The 22,812-nt window shown below is 54.9% G+C and overlaps 3 protein-coding genes across 3 annotated transcripts; all 3 read right to left on the bottom strand.

Moving 5' to 3' along the window:
• Positions 1–1,112: 1,112 nt before the first annotated feature.
• Positions 1,113–2,500, bottom strand: LOC124553522 (collagen alpha-1(IV) chain-like). Its single transcript, XM_047127372.1, has 2 exons — positions 2,404–2,500; positions 1,113–2,065 (listed from the first exon to the last, which is right to left on the bottom strand). The coding sequence occupies exons 1-2, from the start codon at positions 2,498–2,500 to the stop codon at positions 1,113–1,115; spliced, it is 1,050 nt and encodes a 349-aa protein (XP_046983328.1).
• A 1,928-nt stretch (positions 2,501–4,428) lies between these two features.
• On the bottom strand, positions 4,429–5,600 carry LOC124553521 (prestalk protein-like). The gene is made up of 2 exons (XM_047127371.1): positions 5,546–5,600; positions 4,429–5,381 (listed from the first exon to the last, which is right to left on the bottom strand). Exons 1-2 carry the CDS (start codon positions 5,598–5,600, stop codon positions 4,429–4,431), a joined length of 1,008 nt encoding a protein of 335 aa, XP_046983327.1.
• Positions 5,601–18,138: 12,538 nt separating this feature from the next.
• LOC124553520 lies at positions 18,139–22,644 on the bottom strand. Its single transcript, XM_047127370.1, has 5 exons — positions 22,548–22,644; positions 21,375–22,209; positions 20,229–20,577; positions 19,221–19,480; positions 18,139–18,994 (listed from the first exon to the last, which is right to left on the bottom strand). Exons 1-5 carry the CDS (start codon positions 22,642–22,644, stop codon positions 18,139–18,141), a joined length of 2,397 nt encoding a protein of 798 aa, XP_046983326.1.
• Positions 22,645–22,812: the final 168 nt, after the last annotated feature.

Raw genomic sequence — 22,812 nt, 5'->3', positions numbered from 1 at the left:
TACTATATACATTAAGGTTGCTGCAAATGAAACAGTTACTGAACGTACTAGAGTAATGGCATCCACTAGGTTAATCAAAAAGTTTGTTGTCCTCGCAAGCTGTGCTGTCCTTGCAACCTGTGCTGTCCTCGCAAGCTGTGCTGTCCTCTCAAGCTGTGCTGTCCTTTCAAGCTGTGCTGTCCTCGCAAGTTGTGCTGTACTCGCAACTTGTGCAGTACTGTCAACTTGTGCTGTCCTCACAAGTTGTGCTGTACTCGCAACTTGTGCAGCACTGTCAACTTGTGCTGTCCTCACAAGTTGTGCTGTCCTCGCAAATTGCGCTGTCCCCACAAATTGTGCTGTCCCCGCAAGGTGTGCTTCCCACACAAGGTGTGCTGTCCTTGCAATGTGTGCTGTGCTGTCATCAAAAAGTATGCTGTGTTCACAAGGTCAGATACACTAACTACATGTTCTGTCATTGTGAGGATTGCCGGTGTCAATATCTGTGCCGTCAATGTAAGCTGTACTGTCCTCACAGATTTTGCACTCATCATAAGGTGAGCAGGAATGGCATGGCACAATATGCACTTATCAGAAAATGTGTTTTTCCTCCCAACATGTTGTACCTTAATATGGTGTTCTGTCCTCGCTTCTTTAACGGTCCTGAAAATATTTGCTGTTCTCATAAGATACGCCGTCCTCAAAAAGTATGCTGCTGCACAAGGTGTGTTGTCCTCGAAAGATGTCCTTTCCTTGCGGGCTGTTTTGTCCTTGCAAGGGGTGTGCATTCTGTGCAAGGTGAGCTGTCCTCACTGGTTGTGCTGTCCATGAAAATTATTCTGCCCCCCACATGGTGAGCTGTACTGCCAACATGTGCTAACCTCATAATGAGTGCAGCAATCAGAAGGCATGCAGTCATTGGAACACATAATTTTTCACAAAATATGCCATCTTCATATATTGTCCTATCCCCACACAGTGTACTAACATTACAAGGCATTCTCTCCTCATGGGGTAAGCCTCCCTTATAAAATGTCCTCTCATTCCAACATGTGCTCTCCCTTTAAGGTGTGCGGACTGCCTAAAGTGAGCTGTCCCCTGCATATCTGCCATCTTCTTAACACTTGATGTACTCAGTAGGTGTGCAATTTTATTGGTGTCTTGTGTTCTGAAGGTGTCTTTGCAGGGCGAGCTGTCTTCACAAGGCATCCTAACTTCACAGGTGTGCAGTCTTCACTAAGTGTGCAGTGCTTGTGAGGTGTGCTGTCCCTGCATGGTGTGCCATCCTCACATGGTGTGCCATCTTCGAATGATGTGCCATCCTCGAATGGTGTGCCGTCCTCGAATGGTGTGCCGTCCTCGAATGGTGTGCCGTCCTCGAATGGTGTGTCGTCCTCGAATGGTGTGCCGTCCTCAAATGGAGTGCCGTCCTCGAATGGTGTGCCGTCCTCACTTGGTGTGCCGTCCTCGCTTGGTGTGCCGTCCTCGCAAGGTGTGCCGTCCTCGCTTGGTGTGCCGTCCTCGCAAGGTGTGCCGTCCTCGCAAGGTGTGCCGTCCTCGCAAGGTGTGCCGTCCTCGCAAGGTGTGCCGTCCTCGCAAGGTGTGCCGTCCTCGCAAGGTGTGCCGTCCTCGCAAGCTGTGCCGTCCGCGCAAGGTGTGCCGTCCGCGCAAGGTGTGCCGTCCGCGCAAGGTGTGCCGTCCGCGCAAGGTGTGCCGTCCGCGCAAGGTGTGCCGTCCGCGCAAGGTGTGCCGTCCGCGCAAGGTGTGCCGTCCTCGCTTGGTGTGCCGTCCTCGCTTGGTGTGCCGTCCTCGCTTGGTGTGCCGTCCTCGCTTGGTGTGCCGTCCTCGCTTGGTGTGCCGTCCTCGCAAGGTGTGCCGTCCTCGCAAGGTGTGCCGTCCTCGCTTGGTGTGCCGTCCTCGCTTGGTGTGCCGTCCTCGCTTGGTGTGCCGTCCTCGCTTGGTGTGCCGTCCTCGCTTGGTGTGCCGTCCTCGCTTGGTGTGCCGTCCTCCCTTCGTGTGCCGTCCTCGCTTGGTGTGCCGTCCTCGCTTGGTGTGCCGTCTTCGCGAGGTGTGCCATCCTTGCAAGCTGTGCTGTACTCACATACAATGCATGACAAGCCCACCTTGCAGAGCAAGCTGAGCTCACATTGTGTGGTTCTACCATCCCAAGATGTTCTGTCCTCACATAATGCGCTGTCCTCAGTAGGGATGCTGCCCTCAAAAGGAGTGGTGTCCACGCTTCACGTTCTGTCCTTCAATAGAGTCACTTCCTAATAGTATGTGCCATCTCCCATCAGTGTAGTCTCTCACAATCTGTACTGTCTTTCGAATGTGTGTTGCCCCTGGTAGCTGTGCTTCCCTTTCATGGTGAGCTGTGAGGTGCGCTGACAAGTGCGACTGATATCAGAATGTATGCTCCTCTACCTGTAGCAACATGTCTCTTTCTTAAATTAACTTCCTCACAATCTGGGATTATTTCATTAAGAGAGTTATCGCACAAGGTGTACTGCCTACACGTCATGATGCTTGGACATGGTTTGCAGTCCTTACACTGCATGACGTCCACAAAGATCTTCTCACTTAATAGGAGTGATGAAATCAGACTATGCAGTAATAACAGTGTGTAAAGACTTTGCAAGGTGTGCAGAATTTTTAAGGAGTGCAGCCCTTGCAAAGAGTGAGACTTTCAATGACTGTAGCCTTCTCAATGACTGCAACGTTCACATTGAGTGCAGCCTCCGCAGGGAGTGCAGCCTCCACATGGAGTGTAGTCTCTGCATGGAGTGCAGCCGTCACTAGGAGTACACATTTCGCAGAAAATGTAGCCTCCACACGGAGTACACCCTTCGCACAGAGTTCAGTCTTTGCATGCAGTGCAGCAGGTTTCACACAGAGTGCAGCCCTCGAACAGAGTGCAGCCCTCGAACAGAGTGCAGCCTTCGCATGGAGTGTAGCCTTCGCATGGAGTGTAGCCTTTGCATGGAGTGTAGCCATTGCATGGAGTGTAGCCTTTGCATGGAGTGTAGCCATTGCATGGAGTGTAGCCTTTGCATGGAGTGTAGCCTTTGCATGGAGTGTAGCCTTTGCATGGAGTGTAGCCTTCGCATGGAGTGTAGCCTTCGCATGGAGTGTAGCCTTTGCATGGAGTGTAGCCTTCGCATGGAGTGTAGCCTTCGCATGGAGTGTAGCCTTCGCATGGTGTGTAGCCTTCGCATGGAGTGTAGCCTTCGCATGGAGTGTAGCCTTCGCATGGAGTGTAGCCTGCGCATGGAGTGCAGCCTTTGCATGGAGTGCAGCCTTCGCATGGAGTGCAGCCTTCGCATGGAGTGCAGCCTTAGCATGGAGTGCAGCCTTCGCATGGAGTGCAGCATTCGCATGGAGTGCAGCCTTCCCATGAAGTGCAACCATCGCACTGTGTGCAGCCTTCGAACGGAGTGCAGCGTTCGCAAGAAGTGCAGCCAACGTAAGGAGCACAGCCTTTGCACAGAGTGCATTCTTTGCACAGGATGCAGCGTATGCACGGGGTGCAGCCTTCGAATGAAATGCAGTTTTCGCATGGAGTGCAGCCTTTGGATGGAGTGCAACCGTTGCTCGGAGTGCAACCTTCGCACGGAGTACAATCCTTGCTCAGAGTGCAACCTTTGCTCGGAGTGCAACCTTTGCTCGGAGTGCAACCTTCGCTCGGAGTGCAGCCTTCGCTTGGAGTGCACCCTTTTCTCGGAGTGCTGCCTTCGCAAGGCGTGCAGCCTTCACAAGGAGTGCAGCCTTTGCAAGGAGTGCAGCCTTCGCAAGGAGTGCAGCCTTCGCAAGGAGTGCAGCCTTCGCAAGGTGTGCAGCCTTTGCAAGGAGTCCAGCCTTTGCAAGGAGTGCAGCCTTCGCAAGGTGTGCTGTCCACGCAAGCCTTGCTGTCCTCGCAAGCCGTGCTGTCCTCACAAGCTTTGCAGTCCTCACAAGCTTTGCTGTCCTCGCAAGCTTTCCTGTCCTCGCAAGCTGTGCCGTCCTCGCAAGCTGAGCCCTCCTCGCAAGCTGTGCTGTCCTCGCAAGCCGTGCTGTCCTCGCAAGCTATGCTGTCCTCGCAAGCTGTGCTGTCCTCGCAAGCTGTGCTGTCCTCGCAAGCCGTGCTGTTCTCGCAAGCCGTGCTGTCCTCACAACCTGTGCTGTCCACGCAAGCTGTGCTGTCCCCGCAACCTGTGTTGTCCTCGCAAGCTGTGCTGTCCTCGCAAGCTGTGTGTCCTCGCAAGCTGTGCCGTCTTTGTAAGCTGTGCCGTCCTCGCAAGCTGTGCCGTCCTCGCAAGCTGTGCTGTCCTCGCAAGCTGTGCTGTCCTCGCAAGCTGTGCTGACCTCGCAAGCTGAGCTATCCTCGCAAGCTGTGCTCTCCTCGCAAGCTGTGCTGTCCTCGCAAGCTGTGCTGTCCTCGCAAGGTGTGCTGCCCTCGCAAGGTGTGCTGACCTAGCAAGCTGTGCTGTCCTCGCAACCTGTGCTGTCCTCGCAAGCTGTGCTGTCCTCGCAAGTTGTGCTGTCCTCGCAAGCTATGCTGTCCTCGCAAGCTGTGCTGTCCTCGCAAGCTGTGCTGTCCTCGCAAGCTGTGCTGTCCTCGCAAGCTGTGCTGAGCTCGCAAGCTGTGCTGTCCCCGCAAGCTATGCTGTCCTCGCAAGCTGTGCTGTCCTCGCAAGCTGTGCTGTCCTCGCAAGCCGTGCTGTCCTCGCAAGCCGTGCTGTCCTCGCAACCTGTGCTGTCAACGCAAGCTGTGCTGTCCCCGCAACCTGTGTTGTCCTCGCAAGCTGTGCTGTCCTCGCAAGCTGTGCTGTCCTCGCAAGCTGTGCCGTCTTTGTAAGCTGTGCCGTCCTCGCAAGCTGTGCCGTCCTCGCAAGCTGTGCTGTCCTCACAAGCTGTGCTGTCCTCGCAAGCTGTGCTGACCTCGCAAGCTGAGCTGTTCTCGCAAGCTGTGCTCTCCTCGCAAGCTGTGCTGTCCTCGCAAGCTGTGCTGCCCTCGCAAGGTGTGCTGCCCTCGCAAGGTGTGCTGACCTCGCAAGCTGTGCTGTCCTCGCAAGCTGTGCTGTCCTCGCAAGCTGTGCTGTCCTCGCAAGCTGTGCTGTCCTCGCAAGCTGTGCTGTCCTCGCTAGCTGTGCTGTCCTCGCAAGCTGTGCTGTCCTCGCAAGCTAAGCTGTCCTCGCAAGCTGTGCTGTCCTCGCAAGCTGTGCTGTCCTCGCAAGCTGTGCTGAGCTCGCAAGCTGTGCTGTCCTCGCAAGCTGTGCTGTCCTCGCAAGCTGTGCTGTCCTCGCAAGCTGTGCTGTCCTCGCAAGCTGTGCTGTCCTCGCAAGCTGTGCTGTCCTCACAAGCTTTGCTGTCCTCACAAGCTTTGCTGTCCTCACAAGCTTTGCTGTTCTCGCAAGTTGTGCTGCCTTCGCAAGTTGTGCTGTCCTCTCAAGTTGAGCTGTCCTCTCAAGTTGAGCTGTCCTCTACAGTTGAGCTGTCCTAAACAGATGGACTGTCCTCTCAAGTTGAGCTGTCCTCTCAGGTTGAGGTGTCCTCTCAGGTTGAGATTTCCTCTCAAGTTGGGCTGTACACTGAAGTTGAGCTGCCCTCTCAAGTTGAGCTGCCCTCTCAAGTTGAGCTGCCATCTCAAGTTGAGCTGCCCTCTCAAGTTGAGCTGCCCTCTCAAGTTGAGCTGCCCTCCCAAGTTGAGCTGTCCCCTCAAGTTGAGCTGTCCTCTTAAGATGAGCTGCCTTCTCTAGTTGAGCTGTCCTCTCAAGTTGAGCTGTCCCCTCAAGTTAAGCTGTCCTCTCAAGTTGAACTGTCCTCTCAAGTTGAGATGTCCTCTCAAGTTGACCTCTCCTTCAAGTTTAGCTGTCCTCTGATGTTGAGCTGTCCTCTTCAGATGAGCTGTCCTCGCTAGATGAGCTGTCCTCTCAAGTTGAGCTGCCCTTTCAAGTTGAGCTGTCCTCTCAATTTAAGCTGTCCTGTCAAGTTGAGCTGTCCTCTCAAGTTGAGCTGTCCTCTCAAGTTGAGCTGTCCTCTCAAGTTGAGCTGTCCTCTCAAGTTGAGCTGTCCTCGAAGGCCGTGCTGTCCTCGCAAGTTGTGCTGTCATCGCAAGCTGTGCTGTCCTCGAAAGCTGTGCTGTCCTCCCAAGCTGTGCTGTCCTCGCAAGCTGTGCTCTCCTCGCAAGCTGTGCTGTCCTCGCAAGCCGTGCTGTCCTTGCAAGCCGTGCTGTCCTCGCCAGGTGTGCTGTCCTCACAAGCCGTGCTGTCCTTGCAAGCCGTGCTGTCCTCGGAAGCCGTGCTGTCCACGCAAGCCTTGCTGTCCTCGCAAGCCGTGCTGTCCTCACAAGCTTTGCTGTCCTCACAAGCTTTGCTGTCCTCGCAAGCTTTCCTGTCCTTGTAAGTTGTGCTGTCCTCTCAAGTTGAGCTGTCCTCTCAGGTTGAGGTGTCCTCTCAGGTTGAGATTTCCTCTCAAGTTGAGCTGTACACTGAAGTTGAGCTGCCCTCTCAAGTTGAGCTGCCCTCTCAAGTTGAGCTGCCCTCTCAAGTTGAGCTGCCCTCTCTAGTTGAGCTGCCCTCTGAAGCTGAGCAGCCCTCTCAAGTTGAGCAGTCCTCTCAAGTTTTGCTGTCCTCTGAAGTTGAGCTGTCCTCTCAAGTTGAGCTGTCCTCTCAATTTCAGCTGTCCTCTCAAGTTGAGCTGTCCTCGCAAGCTGTGATGTCCTTGCAAGCTGTGCCATCCTCGCAAGCTGTGCCATCCTCGCAAGCTGTGCTGTCCTCGCAAGCTGTCCTGTCCTCGCAAGCTATGCTGTCCTCGCAAGCTGTGCTGTCCTCGCAAGCTGTGCTGTCCTCGCAAGCCGTGCTGTCCTCGCAACCTGTGCTGTCCACGCAAGCTGTGCTGTCCCCGCAACCTGTGTTGTCCTCGCAAGCTGTGCTGTCCTCGCAAGCTGTGCTGTGCTCGCAAGCTGTGCCGTCTTTGTAAGCTGTGCCGTCCTCGCAAGCTGTGCCGTCCTCGCAAGCTGTGCTGTCCTCGCAAGCTGTGCTGTCCTCGCAAGCTGTGCTGTCCTCGCAAGCTGTGCTGTCCGCGTTAGCTGTGCTGTCCTCGCAAGCTGTGCTGTCCTCGCAAGCTGCGCTGTCCTCGCAAGCTGTACTGTCCTCGCAAGCTGTGCTGTCATCGCAAGCCTTGCTGTCCTCGCAAGCCGTGCTGTCCTCGCCGGCCGTGCTGTCTTCGCAAGCTTTGCTGTCTTCGCATGTTGTGCTTTCCTCTCAAGTAGTGCTGTCCTCTCAAGTTGAGCTGTCCTCTCAAGTTGAGCTGTCCTCTCAAGTTGAGCTGTCCTCTCAAGTTGAGCTGCCCTCTTATGTTGAGCTGTCCTCCAAAGCTGAGCTGTCCTCTCAAGTTGAGCTGTCCTCTCAAGTTGAGCTGTCCTCTCAAGTTGAGCTGTCCTCGCAAGCCGTGCTGTCCTCGCAAGTTGTGCTGTCATCGCAAGCTGTGCTGTCCTCGAAAGCTGTGCTGTCCTCCCAATTTGTGCTGTCCTCGCAAGCTGTGCTCTCCTCGCAAGCTGTGCTGTCCTCGCGAGCCGTGCTGTCCTTGCGACTTTTGCTGTCCTCGCAAGCTTTGCTGTCCTCGCAAGCTTTGCTGTCCTCGCGACCTTTGCTGTTCTTGCAAGTTGTGCAGTCCTCGCAAGTTGTGCTGCCCTCTCAAGTTCAGCTGTCCTCACAAGTTGAGCTGCCCTCTCAAGTTGAGCTGCCCTCTCAAGTTGAGCTGCCCTCTCAAGTTGAGCTGCCCTCTTATGTTGAGCTGTCCTCCAAAGTTGAGCTGTCCTCTCAAGTTGAGCTGTCCTCTCAAGTAATGCTGTCCTCGCAACCTGTGCTGTCCACGCAAGCTGTGCTGTCCCCGCAACCTGTGTTGTCCTCGCAAGCTGTGCTGTCCTCGCAAGCTGTGCTGTCCTCGCAAGCTGTGCCGTCTTTGTAAGCTGTGCCGTCCTCGCAAGCTGTGCCGTCCTCGCAAGCTGTGCTGTCCTCGCAAGCTGTGCTGTCCTCGCATGCTGTGCTGACCTCGCAAGCTGAGCTGTCCTCGCAAGCTGTGCTCTCCTCGCAAGCTGTGCTGTCCTCGCAAGCTGTGCTGTCCTGGCAAGGTGTGCTGCCCTCGCAAGGTGTGCTGACCTCGCAAGCTGTGCTGTCCTCGCAAGCTGTGCTGTCCTCGCAAGCTGTGCTGTCCTCGCAAGTTGTCCTGTCCTCGCAAGCTGTGCTGTCCTCGCAAGCTGTGCTGTCCTCGCAAGCTGTGCTGTCCTCGCAAGCTGTGCTGAGCTCGCAAGCTGTGCTGTCCTCGCAAGCTGTGCTGTCCTCGCAAGCTGTGCTGTCCTCGCAAGCCGTGCTGTCCTTGCAAGCCGTGCTGTCCTCGCAACCTGTGCTGTCCACGCAAGCTGTGCTGTCCCCACAACCTGTGTTGTCCTCGCAAGCTGTGCTGTCCTCGCAAGCTGTGCTGTCCTCGCAAGCTGTGCCGTCTTTGTAAGCTGTGCCGTCCTCGCAAGCTGTGCCGCCCTCGCAAGCTGTGCTGTCCTCACAAGCTGTGCTGTCCTCGCAAGCTGTGCTGACCTCGCAAGCTGAGCTGTTCTCACAAGCTGTGCTCTCCTCGCAAGCTGTGCTGTCCTCGCAAGCTATGCTGTCCTCGCAAGGTGTGCTGCCCTCGCAAGGTGTGCTGACCTCGCAAGCTGTGCTGTCCTCTCAAGCTGTGCTGTCTCCGCAAGCTGTGCTGTCCTCGCAAGCTGTGCTGTCCTCGCAAGCTGTGCTGTCCTCGCTAACTGTGCTGTCCTCGCAAGCTGTGCTGTCCTCACAAGCTGTGCTGTCCTCGCAAGCTGTGCTGTCCTCACAAGCTTTGCTGTCCTCACAAGCTTTGCTGTCCTCACAAGCTTTGCTGTCCTCGCAAGCTTTGCTGTCCTCGCAAGTTGTGCTGCCTTCGCAAGTTGTGCTGTCCTCTCAAGTTGAGCTGTCCTCTCAAGTTGAGCTGTCCTCTACAGTTGAGCTGTCCTATACAGATGGACTGTCCTCTCAAGTTGAGCTGTCCTCTCAGGTTGAGGTGTCCTCTCAGGTTGAGATTTCCTCTCAAGTTGGGCTGTACACTGAAGTTGAGCTGCCCTCCCAAGTTGAGCTGCCCTCTCAAGTTGAGCTGCCATCTCAAGTTGAGCTGCCCTCTCAAGTTGAGCTGCCCTCTCAAGTTGAGCTGCCCTCTCAAGTTGAGCTGTCCCCTCAAGTTGAGCTGTCCTCTTAAGATGAGCTGCCTTCTCTAGTTGAGCTGTCCTCTCAAGTTGAGCTGTCCCCTCAAGTTAAGCTGTCCTTTTAAGTTGAACTGTCCTCTCAAGTTGAGATGTCCTCTCAAGTTGACCTCTCCTTCAAGTTTAGCTGTCCTCTGATGTTGAGCTGTCCTCTCTAGATGAGCTGTCCTCGCTAGATGAGCTGTCCTCTCAAGTTGAGCTGCCCTCTCAAGTTGAGCTGTCCTCTCAATTTAAGCTGTCCTGTCAAGTTGAGCTGTCCTCTCAAGTTGAGCTGTCCTCTCAAGTTGAGCTGTCCTCTCAAGTTGAGCTGTCCTCTCAAGTTGAGCTGTCCTCGAAGGCCGTGCTGTCCTCGCAAGTTGTGCTGTCATCGCAAGCTGTGCTGTCCTCGAAAGCTGTGCTGTCCTCCCAAGCTGTGCTGTCCTCGCAAGCTGTGCTCTCCTCGCAAGCTGTGCTGTCCTCGCAAGCCGTGCTGTCCTTGCAAGCCGTGCTGTCCTCGCCAGGTGTGCTGTCCTCACAAGCCGTGCTGTCCTTGCAAGCCGTGCTGTCCTCGGAAGCCGTGCTGTCCACGCAAGCCTTGCTGTCCTCGCAAGCCGTGCTGTCCTCACAAGCTTTGCTGTCCTCACAAGCTTTGCTGTCCTCGCAAGCTTTCCTGTCCTTGTAAGTTGTGCTGTCCTCTCAAGTTGAGCTGTCCTCTCAGGTTGAGGTGTCCTCTCAGGTTGAGATTTCCTCTCAAGTTGAGCTGTACACTGAAGTTGAGCTGCCCTCTCAAGTTGAGCTGCCCTCTCAAGTTGAGCTGCCCTCTCAAGTTGAGCTGCCCTCTCAAGTTGAGCTGCCCTCTGAAGCTGAGCAGCCCTCTCAAGTTGAGCAGTCCTCTCAATATTTGCTGTCCTCTGAAGTTGAGCTGTCCTCATTTGTTGAGCTGTCCTCTCAAGTTCAGCTGTCCTCTCAAGTTGAGCTGTCCTCGCAACCTGTGATGTCCTTGCAAGCTGTGCCGTCTTCGCAAGCTGTGCCATCCTCCCAAGCTGTGCTGTCCTTGCAAGCTGTCCTGTCCTCGCAAGCTATGCTGTCCTCGCAAGCTGTGCTGTCCTCGCAAGCTGTGCTGTCCTCGCAGGCCGTGCTGTCCTCGCAACCTGTGCTGTCCACGCAAGCTGTGCTGTCCCCGCAACCTGTGTTTTCCTCGCAAGCTGTGCTGTCCTCGCAAGCTGTGCTGTGCTCGCAGGCTGTGCCGTCTTTGTAAGCTGTGCCGTCCTCGCAAGCTGTGCCGTCCTCGCAAGCTGTGCTGTCCTCGCAAGCTGTGCTGTCCTCGCAAGCTGTGCTGTCCTCGCAAGCTGTGCTGTCCTCGTTAGCTGTGCTGTCCTCGCAAGCTGTGCTGTCCTCGCAAGCTGCGCTGTCCTCGCAAGCTGTACTGTCCTCGCAAGCTGTGCTGTCATCGCAAGCCTTGCTGTCCTCGCAAGCCGTGCTTTCCTCGCCAGCCGTGCTGTCTTCGCAAGCTTTGCTGTCTTCGCATGTTGTGCTTTCCTCTCAAGTAGTGCTGTCCTCTCAAGTTGGGCTGTCCTCTCAAGTTGAGCTGTCCTCTCAAGTTGAGCTGCCCACTCAAGTTGAGCTGTCCTCTCACGTTGTGCTGTCCTCTCAGGTTGTGCTGTCCTCTCAAGTTGAGCTGTCCTCTCAAGTTGAGCTGTCCTCTCAAGTTGAGCTGTCCTCTCAAGTTGAGCTGTCCTCTCAAGTTGAGCTGTCCTCTCAAGTTGAGCTGACCTCTCAAGTTGAGCTGTCCTCTCTAGTTGAGCTGTCCTCTCAAGTTGAGCTGTCCTCTCAAGTTGAGCTGTCCTATCATGTTGAGCTGTCCTCTCTAGTTGAGCTGTCATCTCTAGTTGAGCTGTCCTCTCAAGTTGAGCTGTCCTCTCAAGTTGAGCTGTCCTCTCAAGTTGAGCTGTCCTCTCAAGTTGAGCTGTCCTCGCAAGCCGTGCTGTCCTCGCAAGTTGTGCTGTCATCGCAAGCTGTGCTGTCCTCGAAAGCTGTGCTGTCCTCCCAATTTGTGCTGTCCTCGCAAGCTGTGCTCTCCTCGCAAGCTGTGCTGTCCTCGCGAGCCGTGCTGTCCTTGCGACTTTTGCTGTCCTCGCAAGCTTTGCTGTCCTCGCGAGCTTTGCTGTCCTCGCGACCTTTGCTGTCCTCGCAAGTTGTGCAGTCCTCGCAAGTTGTGCTACCCTCTCAAGTTCAGCTGTCCTCACAAGTTGAGCTGCCCTCTCAAGTTGAGCTGCCCTCTCAAGTTGAGCTGCCCTCTCAAGTTGAGCTGCCCTCTTATGTTGAGCTGTCCTCCAAAGTTGAGCTGTCCTCTCAAGTTGAGCTGTCCTCTCAAGTAATGCTGTCCTCGCAAGCTGTGCTGTCCTCGCAAGCTGTGCTGTCCTCGCAAGCTGTGCTGTCCTCGCAAGCTGTGCTGTGCTCGCAAGCCGTGCTGTCCTTGCTAGCCGTGCTGTCCTCGGAAGCCGTGCTGTCCACGCAAGCCTTGCTGTCCTCGCAAGCCGTGCTGTCCTCACAAGCTTTGCTGTCCTCACAAGCTTTGCTGTCCTCGCAAGCTTTCCTGTCCTCGTAAGTTGTGCTGTCCTCTCAAGTTCAGCTGTCCTCTCAGGTTGAGGTGTCCTCTCAGGTTGAGATTTCCTATCAAGTTGAGCTGTACACTCAATTTGAGCTGCCCTCTCAAGTTGAGCTGCCCTCTCAAGTTGAGCTGCCCTCTCAAGTTGAGCTGCCCTCTGAAGCTGAGCAGCCCTCTCAAGTTGAGCAGTCCTCTCAAGTTTTGCTGTCCTTTGAGGTTGAGCTGTCCTCTCAAGTTGAGCTGTCCTGTCAAGTTGAGCTGTCCTCTCAAGTTGAGCTGTCCTCGCAAGCTGTGATGTCCTTGCAAGCTGTGCCGTCCTCGCAAGCTGTGCCGTCCTCGCAAGCTGAGCCATCCTCACAAGCTGTGCTGTCCTCGCAAGCTGTCCTGTCCTCGCAAGCTATGCTGTCCTCGCAAGCTGTGCTGTCTTCGCAAGCTGTGCTGTCCTCGCAAGCCGTGCTGTCCTCGCAAGCTGTGCTGTCCTCGCAACCTGTGCTGTCCACGCAAGCTGTGCTGTCCCCGCAACCTGTGTTGTCCTCGCAAGCTGTGCTGTCCTCGCAAGCCGTGCTGTCCTCGCAAGCTGTGCCGTCTTTGTAAGCTGTGCCGTCCTCGCAAGCTGTGCCGTCCTCGCAAGCTGTGCTGTCCTCGCAAGCTCTGCTGTCCTCGCAAGCTGTGCTGTCCTCGCAAGCTGCGCTGTCCTCGCAAGCTGTACTGTCCTCGCAAGCTGTGCTGTCATCGCAAGCCGTGCTGTCCTCGCATACCGTGCTGTCCTCGCATACCGTGCTGTCCTCGCGAGCCGTGCTGTCCTCGCAAGCCGTGCTGTCCTCGCAAGCCGTGCTGTCCTCGCAAGCCGTGCTGTCCTCGCAAGCCATGCTGTCCTCGCGAGCCGTGCTGTCCTTGCGAGCTTTGCTGTCCTCGCGAGCATTGCTGTCCTCGCGAGCTTTGGTGTCCTCGTGACCTTTGCTGTTCTCGCAAGTTGTGCAGTCCTCGCAAGTTGTGCTGCCCTCTCAAGTTCAGCTGTCCTCACAAGTTGAGCTGCCCTCTCAAGTTGAGCTGCCCTCTCAAGTTGAGCTGCCCTCTCAAGTTGAGCTGCCCTCTCAAGTTGAGCTGCCCTCTTATGTTGAGCTGTCCTCCAAAGTTGAGCTGTCCTCTCAAGTTGAGCTGTCCTCTCAAGTAATGCTGTCCTCGCAAGCTGTGCTGTCCTCGCAAGCTGTGCTGTTCTCGCAAGCCGTGCTGTCCTCTCAAGTTGAGCTGCCCTCTCTAGTAGAGCTGTCCTCTCAACTTGAGCTGTCCTTTGAAGTTGAGCTGTCCTCTAAAGTTGAGCTGTCCTCTCAAGTTGAGCTGACCTCTCAAGTTGAGCTGTCCTCTCAAGTTGAGCTGTCCTCTCAAGTTGAGCTGTCCTCTCAAGTTGAGCTCTCCTTCAAGTTGAGCTGTCCTCTGAAGTTGAGCTGTCCTCTCTAGATGAGCTGTCCTCTCTAGATGAGCTGTCCTCTCAAGTTGAGCTGTCCTCTCAAGTTGAGCTGTCCTCTCAAGTTGAGCTGTCCTCTCAAGTTGAGCTGTCCTCTCAAGTTGAGCTGTCCTCTCAAGTTGAGCTGTCCTCTCAAGTTGAGCTGTCCTCTCAAGTTGAGCTGTCCTCTCAAGTTGAGCTGTCCTCTCAAGTTGAGCTGTCCTCGCAAGCCGTGCTGTCCTCGCAAGCTGTACTCTCCTCGCAAGCTGTGCTGTCCTCACAACCTGTGCTGTCCTCGCAAGCCGTGCTGTCCTCGCAAGCCGTGCTGTCCTCGCAAGACGAGCTGTCCTCGCAAGCCATGATGTCCTCGCAAGCCGTGCTGTCGTCGGAAGCCGTGCTGTCCTCGCAAGCCGTACTGTCATCGCTAGCTTTGCTGTCCTCGCAAGTTGTGCTGTCCTCGGAAGTTGTGCTGTCCTTTAAAGTTGAGCTGTCCTCTTCAGTTGGACTGTCCTCTCAAGTTGAGCTGTCCTCTCAAGTTGAGCTGTCCTCTCAAGTTGAGTTCTTCTCTCATATTGAGCTGTCCTCGCAAGCCGTGCTGTCCTCGCAAGCTGTGCTGTCCTTGCAAGCTTTGCTGTCCTCGAAAGTTGTGCTTTCCTCTCAAGTAGTGGTGTCCTCGCAAGTTGAGCAGTCCTGTTAAGCTAAGCTGCCCTCTCAAGTTGAATTGCCCTATCAAGTTGAGCTGTCCTCACAAGTTGTGCTGTCCTCTCAAGTTGTGCTGTCCCCTCAAGTTGAGCTGTCCTCTGAAGTGTAGCTGTCCTCTCAAGTTGAGCTGTCCTCTCAAGTTGAGCTGTCCACTCAAGTTGAGCTGTCCTCTCAAGTTGAGCTGTCCTCTCAAGTTGAGCTGTCCTCTCAAGTTGAGCTGTCCTCTCAAGTTGAGCTGTCCTCTCAAGTTGAGCTGTCCTTTCAAGTAGAGCTGTCCTCGTAAGCTGTGCTGTCCTCGCAAGCCTTGCTGGCCTCGCAAGCTGTGCTGTCCTTGCAAGCTGTGCTGTCCTCGCAAGCTGTGCTGTCCTCGCAAGCCGTGCTGTCCTCGCAAGCCGTGCTGTCCTCGCAAGCCGTGCTGTCCTCACAAGCTTTGCTGTCCTCGCAAGCTGTGCTGTCCTCGCAAGCTGTGCTGTCCACGCAAGCTGTGCTGTCCTCGCAAGCTGTGCTGTCGTCTCAAGTTGAGCTGCACTCTCAAGTTGAGCTGCCCTCTTAAGTCGAGCTGTCCTCTCAAGTTGAGCAGTCAAGTTGAGCTGTCCTCTCAAGTTGAGCTGTCCTCGCAAGTTGAGCTGTCCTCTCAAGTTGAGCTGTCCTCTCAAGTTGAGCTGTCCTCGCAAGCCGTGCTGTCCTTGCAAGCCGTGCTGTCCTCGCCACGTGTGCTGTCCTCACAAGCCGTGCTGTCCTTGCAAGCCGTGCTGTCCTCGGAAGCCGTGCTGTCCACGCAAGCCTTGCTGTCCTCGCAAGCCGTGCTATCCTCACAAGTTTTGCTGTCCTCACAAGCTTTGCTGTCCTCGCAAGCTTTCCTGTCCTTGTAAGTTGTGCTGTCCTCTCAAGTTGAGCTGTCCTCTCAGGTTGAGGTGTCCTCTCAGGTTGAGATTTCCTCTCAAGTTGAGCTGTACACTGAAGTTGAGCTGCCCTCTCAAGTTGAGCTGCCCTCTCAAGTTGAGCTGCCCTCTCAAGTTGAGCTGCCCTCTCAAGTTGAGCTGCCCTCTGAAGCTGAGCAGCCCTCTCAAGTTGAGCAGTCCTCTCAAGTTTTGCTGTCCTCTGAAGTTGAGCTGTCCTCTCAAGTTGAGCTGTCCTCTCAAGTTCAGCTGTCCTCTCAAGTTGAGCTGTCCTCGCAAGCTGTGATGTCCTTGCAAGCTGTGCCGTCCTCGCAAGCTGTGCCATCCTCGCAAGCTGTGCTGTCCTCGCAAGCTGTCCTGTCCTCGCAAGCTATGCTGTCCTCGCAAGCTGTGCTGTCCTCGCAAGCTGTGCTGTCCTCGCAAGCTGTGCTGTCCTCGCAACCTGTGCTGTCCACGCAAGCTGTGCTGTCCCCGCAACCTGTGTTGTCCTCGCAAGCTGTGCTGACCTCGCAAGCTGTGCTGTCCTCGCAAGCTGTGCTGTCCTCGCAAGCTGTGCTGTCCTCGCAAGCTGTGCTGTCCTCGCAAGCTGTGCTGTCCTCGCTAGCTGTGCTGTCCTCGCAAGCTGTGCTGTCCTCGCAAGCTAAGCTGTCCTCGCAAGCTGTGCTGTCCTCGCAAGCTGTGCTGTCCTCGCAAGCTGTGCTGAGCTCGCAAGCTGTGCTGTCCTCGCAAGCTGTGCTGTCCTCGCAAGCTGTGCTGTCCTCGCAAGCTGTGCTGTCCTCGCAAGCTGTGCTGTCCTCGCAAGCTGTGCTGTCCTCACAAGCTTTGCTGTCCTCACAAGCTTTGCTGTCCTCACAAGCTTTGCTGTTCTCGCAAGTTGTGCTGCCTTCGCAAGTTGTGCTGTCCTCTCAAGTTGAGCTGTCCTCTCAAGTTGAGCTGTCCTCTACAGTTGAGCTGTCCTAAACAGATGGACTGTCCTCTCAAGTTGAGCTGTCCTCTCAGGTTGAGGTGTCCTCTCAGGTTGAGATTTCCTCTCAAGTTGGGCTGTACACTGAAGTTGAGCTGCCCTCTCAAGTTGAGCTGCCCTCTCAAGTTGAGCTGCCATCTCAAGTTGAGCTGCCCTCTCAAGTTGAGCTGCCCTCTCAAGTTGAGCTGCCCTCCCAAGTTGAGCTGTCCCCTCAAGTTGAGCTGTCCTCTTAAGATGAGCTGCCTTCTCTAGTTGAGCTGTCCTCTCAAGTTGAGCTGTCCCCTCAAGTTAAGCTGTCCTCTCAAGTTGAACTGTCCTCTCAAGTTGAGATGTCCTCTCAAGTTGACCTCTCCTTCAAGTTTAGCTGTCCTCTGATGTTGAGCTGTCCTCTTCAGATGAGCTGTCCTCGCTAGATGAGCTGTCCTCTCAAGTTGAGCTGCCCTTTCAAGTTGAGCTGTCCTCTCAATTTAAGCTGTCCTGTCAAGTTGAGCTGTCCTCTCAAGTTGAGCTGTCCTCTCAAGTTGAGCTGTCCTCTCAAGTTGAGCTGTCCTCTCAAGTTGAGCTGTCCTCGAAGGCCGTGCTGTCCTCGCAAGTTGTGCTGTCATCGCAAGCTGTGCTGTCCTCGAAAGCTGTGCTGTCCTCCCAAGCTGTGCTGTCCTCGCAAGCTGTGCTCTCCTCGCAAGCTGTGCTGTCCTCGCAAGCCGTGCTGTCCTTGCAAGCCGTGCTGTCCTCGCCAGGTGTGCTGTCCTCACAAGCCGTGCTGTCCTTGCAAGCCGTGCTGTCCTCGGAAGCCGTGCTGTCCACGCAAGCCTTGCTGTCCTCGCAAGCCGTGCTGTCCTCACAAGCTTTGCTGTCCTCACAAGCTTTGCTGTCCTCGCAAGCTTTCCTGTCCTTGTAAGTTGTGCTGTCCTCTCAAGTTGAGCTGTCCTCTCAGGTTGAGGTGTCCTCTCAGGTTGAGATTTCCTCTCAAGTTGAGCTGTACACTGAAGTTGAGCTGCCCTCTCAAGTTGAGCTGCCCTCTCAAGTTGAGCTGCCCTCTCAAGTTGAGCTGCCCTCTCTAGTTGAGCTGCCCTCTGAAGCTGAGCAGCCCTCTCAAGTTGAGCAGTCCTCTCAAGTTTTGCTGTCCTCTGAAGTTGAGCTGTCCTCTCAAGTTGAGCTGTCCTCTCAATTTCAGCTGTCCTCTCAAGTTGAGCTGTCCTCGCAAGCTGTGATGTCCTTGCAAGCTGTGCCATCCTCGCAAGCTGTGCCATCCTCACAAGCTGTGCTGTCCTCGCAAGCTGTCCTGTCCTCGCAAGCTATGCTGTCCTCGCAAGCTGTGCTGTCCTCGCAAGCTGTGCTGTCCTCGCAAGCCGTGCTGTCCTCGCAACCTGTGCTGTCCACGCAAGCTGTGCTGTCCCCGCAACCTGTGTTGTCCTCGCAAGCTGTGCTGTCCTCGCAAGCTGTGCTGTGCTCGCAAGCTGTGCCGTCTTTGTAAGCTGTGCCGTCCTCGCAAGCTGTGCCGTCCTCGCAAGCTGTGCTGTCCTCGCAAGCTGTGCTGTCCTCGCAAGCTGTGCTGTCCTCGCAAGCTGTGCTGTCCGCGTTAGCTGTGCTGTCCTCGCAAGCTGTGCTGTCCTCGCAAGCTGCGCTGTCCTCGCAAGCTGTACTGTCCTCGCAAGCTGTGCTGTCATCGCAAGCCTTGCTGTCCTCGCAAGCCGTGCTGTCCTCGCCGGCCGTGCTGTCTTCGCAAGCTTTGCTGTCTTCGCATGTTGTGCTTTCCTCTCAAGTAGTGCTGTCCTCTCAAGTTGAGCTGTCCTCTCAAGTTGAGCTGTCCTCTCAAGTTGAGCTGTCCTCTCAAGTTGAGCTGCCCTCTTATGTTGAGCTGTCCTCCAAAGCTGAGCTGTCCTCTCAAGTTGAGCTGTCCTCTCAAGTTGAGCTGTCCTCGCAAGCCGTGCTGTCCTCGCAAGTTGTGCTGTCATCGCAAGCTGTGCTGTCCTCGAAAGCTGTGCTGTCCTCCCAATTTGTGCTGTCCTCGCAAGCTGTGCTCTCCTCGCAAGCTGTGCTGTCCTCGCGAGCCGTGCTGTCCTTGCGACTTTTGCTGTCCTCGCAAGCTTTGCTGTCCTCGCAAGCTTTGCTGTCCTCGCGACCTTTGCTGTTCTTGCAAGTTGTGCAGTCCTCGCAAGTTGTGCTGCCCTCTCAAGTTCAGCTGTCCTCACAAGTTGAGCTGCCCTCTCAAGTTGAGCTGCCCTCTCAAGTTGAGCTGCCCTCTCAAGTTGAGCTGCCCTCTTATGTTGAGCTGTCCTCCAAAGTTGAGCTGTCCTCTCAAGTTGAGCTGTCCTCTCAAGTAATGCTGTCCTCGCAACCTGTGCTGTCCACGCAAGCTGTGCTGTCCCCGCAACCTGTGTTGTCCTCGCAAGCTGTGCTGTCCTCGCAAGCTGTGCTGTCCTCGCAAGCTGTGCCGTCTTTGTAAGCTGTGCCGTCCTCGCAAGCTGTGCCGTCCTCGCAAGCTGTGCTGTCCTCGCAAGCTGTGCTGTCCTCGCATGCTGTGCTGACCTCGCAAGCTGAGCTGTCCTCGCAAGCTGTGCTCTCCTCGCAAGCTGTGCTGTCCTCGCAAGCTGTGCTGTCCTGGCAAGGTGTGCTGCCCTCGCAAGGTGTGCTGACCTCGCAAGCTGTGCTGTCCTCGCAAGCTGTGCTGTCCTCGCAAGCTGTGCTGTCCTCGCAAGTTGTCCTGTCCTCGCAAGCTGTGCTGTCCTCGCAAGCTGTGCTGTCCTCGCAAGCTGTGCTGTCCTCGCAAGCTGTGCTGTCCTCGCAAGCTGTGCTGAGCTCGCAAGCTGTGCTGTCCTCGCAAGCTGTGCTGTCCTCGCAAGCTGTGCTGTCCTCGCAAGCCGTGCTGTCCTCGCAAGCCGTGCTGTCCTCGCAACCTGTGCTGTCCACGCAAGCTGTGCTGTCCCCACAACCTGTGTTGTCCTCGCAAGCTGTGCTGTCCTCGCAAGCTGTGCTGTCCTCGCAAGCTGTGCCGTCTTTGTAAGCTGTGCCGTCCTCGCAAGCTGTGCCGCCCTCGCAAGCTGTGCTGTCCTCACAAGCTGTGCTGTCCTCGCAAGCTGTGCTGACCTCGCAAGCTGAGCTGTTCTCACAAGCTGTGCTCTCCTCGCAAGCTGTGCTGTCCTCGCAAGCTATGCTGTCCTCGCAAGGTGTGCTGCCCTCGCAAGGTGTGCTGACCTCGCAAGCTGTGCTGTCCTCTCAAGCTGTGCTGTCTCCGCAAGCTGTGCTGTCCTCGCAAGCTGTGCTGTCCTCGCAAGCTGTGCTGTCCTCGCTAACTGTGCTGTCCTCGCAAGCTGTGCTGTCCTCACAAGCTGTGCTGTCCTCGCAAGCTGTGCTGTCCTCACAAGCTTTGCTGTCCTCACAAGCTTTGCTGTCCTCACAAGCTTTGCTGTCCTCGCAAGCTTTGCTGTCCTCGCAAGTTGTGCTGCCTTCGCAAGTTGTGCTGTCCTCTCAAGTTGAGCTGTCCTCTCAAGTTGAGCTGTCCTCTACAGTTGAGCTGTCCTATACAGATGGACTGTCCTCTCAAGTTGAGCTGTCCTCTCAGGTTGAGGTGTCCTCTCAGGTTGAGATTTCCTCTCAAGTTGGGCTGTACACTGAAGTTGAGCTGCCCTCTCAAGTTGAGCTGCCCTCTCAAGTTGAGCTGCCATCTCAAGTTGAGCTGCCCTCTCAAGTTGAGCTGTCCTCTCAAGTTGTGCTGTCCTCTCAAGTTGAGCTATCCTCTCAAGTTGAGCTATCCTCTCAAGTTGAGCTATCCTCTCAAGTTGAGCTATCCTCTCAAGTTGAGCTATCCTCTCAAGTTGAGCTATCCTCTCAAGTTAAGCTATCCACTCAAGTTGAGCTATCCTCTCAAGTTGAGCTGTCCTCGCAAGCTGTGCTGTCCTCGCAAGCTGTGCTGTCCTCTCAAGTTGTGCTGTCCTCTCAAGTTGAGCTGTCCTCGCAAGCTGTGCTGTCCTCGCAAGCTGTGCTGTCCTCGCAAGCTGTGCTGTCCTCGCAAGCTGTGTTGTTCTCGCAACTTTTACTGTCCCCACAAGGTGTGCTTCCCTCGCAAGGTGTGCTGTCCTTGCAATGTGTGCTGTGCTGTCCTCAAAGTATGCTGTGTTCACAAGGTCACATACACTAACTACGTGTTCTGTCATTGTGAGGATTGCAAAAGCATCTGTTACTCAACTTGCAAGAGTTACCTTGCATGGAGAAGTGACTGCTTACCCAACACTTACTCTGTACATTAGAGATACTGTGCATGCAAGAGTTGCAGCACACACTATTCATGTTCTATCAGGTAAAACCGCTGAATGTGAAGTTCTTCCTATTCATTTTAGTGTATCTGTACATGCAAGTGTTACTATATACATTAAGGTTGCTGCAAATGAAACAGTTACTGAACGTACTAGAGTAATGGCATCCACTAGGTTAATCAAAAAGTTTGTTGTCCTCGCAAGCTGTGCTGTCCTTGCAACCTGTGCTGTCCTCGCAAGCTGTGCTGTCCTCTCAAGCTGTGCTGTCCTTTCAAGCTGTGCTGTCCTCGCAAGTTGTGCTGTACTCGCAACTTGTGCAGTACTGTCAACTTGTGCTGTCCTCACAAGTTGTGCTGTACTCGCAACTTGTGCAGCACTGTCAACTTGTGCTGTCCTCACAAGTTGTGCTGTCCTCGCAAATTGCGCTGTCCCCACAAATTGTGCTGTCCCCGCAAGGTGTGCTTCCCACACAAGGTGTGCTGTCCTTGCAATGTGTGCTGTGCTGTCATCAAAAAGTATGCTGTGTTCACAAGGTCAGATACACTAACTACATGTTCTGTCATTGTGAGGATTGCCGGTGTCAATATCTGTGCCGTCAATGTAAGCTGTACTGTCCTCACAGATTTTGCACTCATCATAAGGTGAGCAGGAATGGCATGGCACAATATGCACTTATCAGAAAATGTGTTTTTCCTCCCAACATGTTGTACCTTAATATGGTGTTCTGTCCTCGCTTCTTTAACGGTCCTGAAAATATTTGCTGTTCTCATAAGATACGCCGTCCTCAAAAAGTATGCTGCTGCACAAGGTGTGTTGTCCTCGAAAGATGTCCTTTCCTTGCGGGCTGTTTTGTCCTTGCAAGGGGTGTGCATTCTGTGCAAGGTGAGCTGTCCTCACTGGTTGTGCTGTCCATGAAAATTATTCTGCCCCCCACATGGTGAGCTGTACTGCCAACATGTGCTAACCTCATAATGAGTGCAGCAATCAGAAGGCATGCAGTCATTGGAACACATAATTTTTCACAAAATATGCCATCTTCATATATTGTCCTATCCCCACACAGTGTACTAACATTACAAGGCATTCTCTCCTCATGGGGTAAGCCTCCCTTATAAAATGTCCTCTCATTCCAACATGTGCTCTCCCTTTAAGGTGTGCGGACTGCCTAAAGTGAGCTGTCCCCTGCATATCTGCCATCTTCTTAACACTTGATGTACTCAGTAGGTGTGCAATTTTATTGGTGTCTTGTGTTCTGAAGGTGTCTTTGCAGGGCGAGCTGTCTTCACAAGGCATCCTAACTTCACAGGTGTGCAGTCTTCACTAAGTGTGCAGTGCTTGTGAGGTGTGCTGTCCCTGCATGGTGTGCCATCCTCACATGGTGTGCCATCTTCGAATGATGTGCCATCCTCGAATGGTGTGCCGTCCTCGAATGGTGTGCCGTCCTCGAATGGTGTGCCGTCCTCGAATGGTGTGTCGTCCTCGAATGGTGTGCCGTCCTCGAATGGAGTGCCGTCCTCGAATGGTGTGCCGTCCTCGCTTGGTGTGCCGTCCTCGCTTGGTGTGCCGTCCTCGCAAGGTGTGCCGTCCTCGCAAGGTGTGCCGTCCTCGCAAGGTGTGCCGTCCTCGCAAGGTGTGCCGTCCTCGCAAGGTGTGCCGTCCTCGCAAGGTGTGCCGTCCTCGCAAGCTGTGCCGTCCGCGCAAGGTGTGCCGTCCGCGCAAGGTGTGCCGTCCGCGCAAGGTGTGCCGTCCGCGCAAGGTGTGCCGTCCGCGCAAGGTGTGCCGTCCGCGCAAGGTGTGCCGTCCGCGCAAGGTGTGCCGTCCTCGCTTGGTGTGCCGTCCTCGCTTGGTGTGCCGTCCTCGCTTGGTGTGCCGTCCTCGCTTGGTGTGCCGTCCTCGCTTGGTGTGCCGTCCTCGCAAGGTGTGCCGTCCTCGCAAGGTGTGCCGTCCTCGCTTGGTGTGCCGTCCTCGCTTGGTGTGCCGTCCTCGCTTGGTGTGCCGTCCTCGCTTGGTGTGCCGTCCTCGCTTGGTGTGCCGTCCTCGCTTGGTGTGCCGTCCTCCCTTCGTGTGCCGTCCTCGCTTGGTGTGCCGTCCTCGCTTGGTGTGCCGTCTTCGCGAGGTGTGCCATCCTTGCAAGCTGTGCTGTACTCACATACAATGCATGACAAGCCCACCTTGCAGAGCAAGCTGAGCTCACATTGTGTGGTTCTACCATCCCAAGATGTTCTGTCCTCACATAATGCGCTGTCCTCAGTAGGGATGCTGCCCTCAAAAGGAGTGGTGTCCACGCTTCACGTTCTGTCCTTCAATAGAGTCACTTCCTAATAGTATGTGCCATCTCCCATCAGTGTAGTCTCTCACAATCTGTACTGTCTTTCGAATGTGTGTTGCCCCTGGTAGCTGTGCTTCCCTTTCATGGTGAGCTGTGAGGTGCGCTGACAAGTGCGACTGATATCAGAATGTATGCTCCTCTACCTGTAGCAACATGTCTCTTTCTTAAATTAACTTCCTCACAATCTGGGATTATTTCATTAAGAGAGTTATCGCACAAGGTGTACTGCCTACACGTCATGATGCTTGGACATGGTTTGCAGTCCTTACACTGCATGACGTCCACAAAGATCTTCTCACTTAATAGGAGTGATGAAATCAGACTATGCAGTAATAACAGTGTGTAAAGACTTTGCAAGGTGTGCAGAATTTTTAAGGAGTGCAGCCCTTGCAAAGAGTGAGACTTTCA

Source organism: Schistocerca americana, chromosome 11 (genome assembly GCF_021461395.2).
Source record: "Schistocerca americana isolate TAMUIC-IGC-003095 chromosome 11, iqSchAmer2.1, whole genome shotgun sequence".
In the NCBI taxonomy this organism is placed as follows: domain Eukaryota; kingdom Metazoa; phylum Arthropoda; class Insecta; order Orthoptera; family Acrididae; genus Schistocerca; species Schistocerca americana.
The sequence above is the reverse complement of the archived record's forward strand: the minus strand, read 5'-3'. Positions and strand labels throughout refer to the sequence as shown.

Coding starts and splice junctions, on each gene's coding strand:
- LOC124553522 (XM_047127372.1), bottom strand. CDS start 2,500: ATGACGTGTAGGCAGTACACCTTGTGCGATAACTCTCTTAATGAAATA. Junction 2,066..2,403: donor AAAGAGACATGTTGCTACAG/GTAGAGGAGCAT, acceptor AGTACAGCACAG/CTTGCAAGGATGGCACACCT.
- LOC124553521 (XM_047127371.1), bottom strand. CDS start 5,600: ATGGCAGCTCAACTTGAGAGGGCAGCTCAACTTGAGAGGGCAGCTCAA. Junction 5,382..5,545: donor GAGGGCAGCTCAACTTCAGT/GTACAGCCCAAC, acceptor CAACTTGCGAAG/GCAGCACAACTTGCGAGAAC.
- LOC124553520 (XM_047127370.1), bottom strand. CDS start 22,644: ATGACGTGTAGGCAGTACACCTTGTGCGATAACTCTCTTAATGAAATA. Junction 20,578..21,374: donor GAAGACTGCACACCTGTGAA/GTTAGGATGCCT, acceptor TTTTGATGACAG/CACAGCACACATTGCAAGGA. Junction 19,481..20,228: donor TAGTGGATGCCATTACTCTA/GTACGTTCAGTA, acceptor TTGAGATGGCAG/CTCAACTTGAGAGGGCAGCT.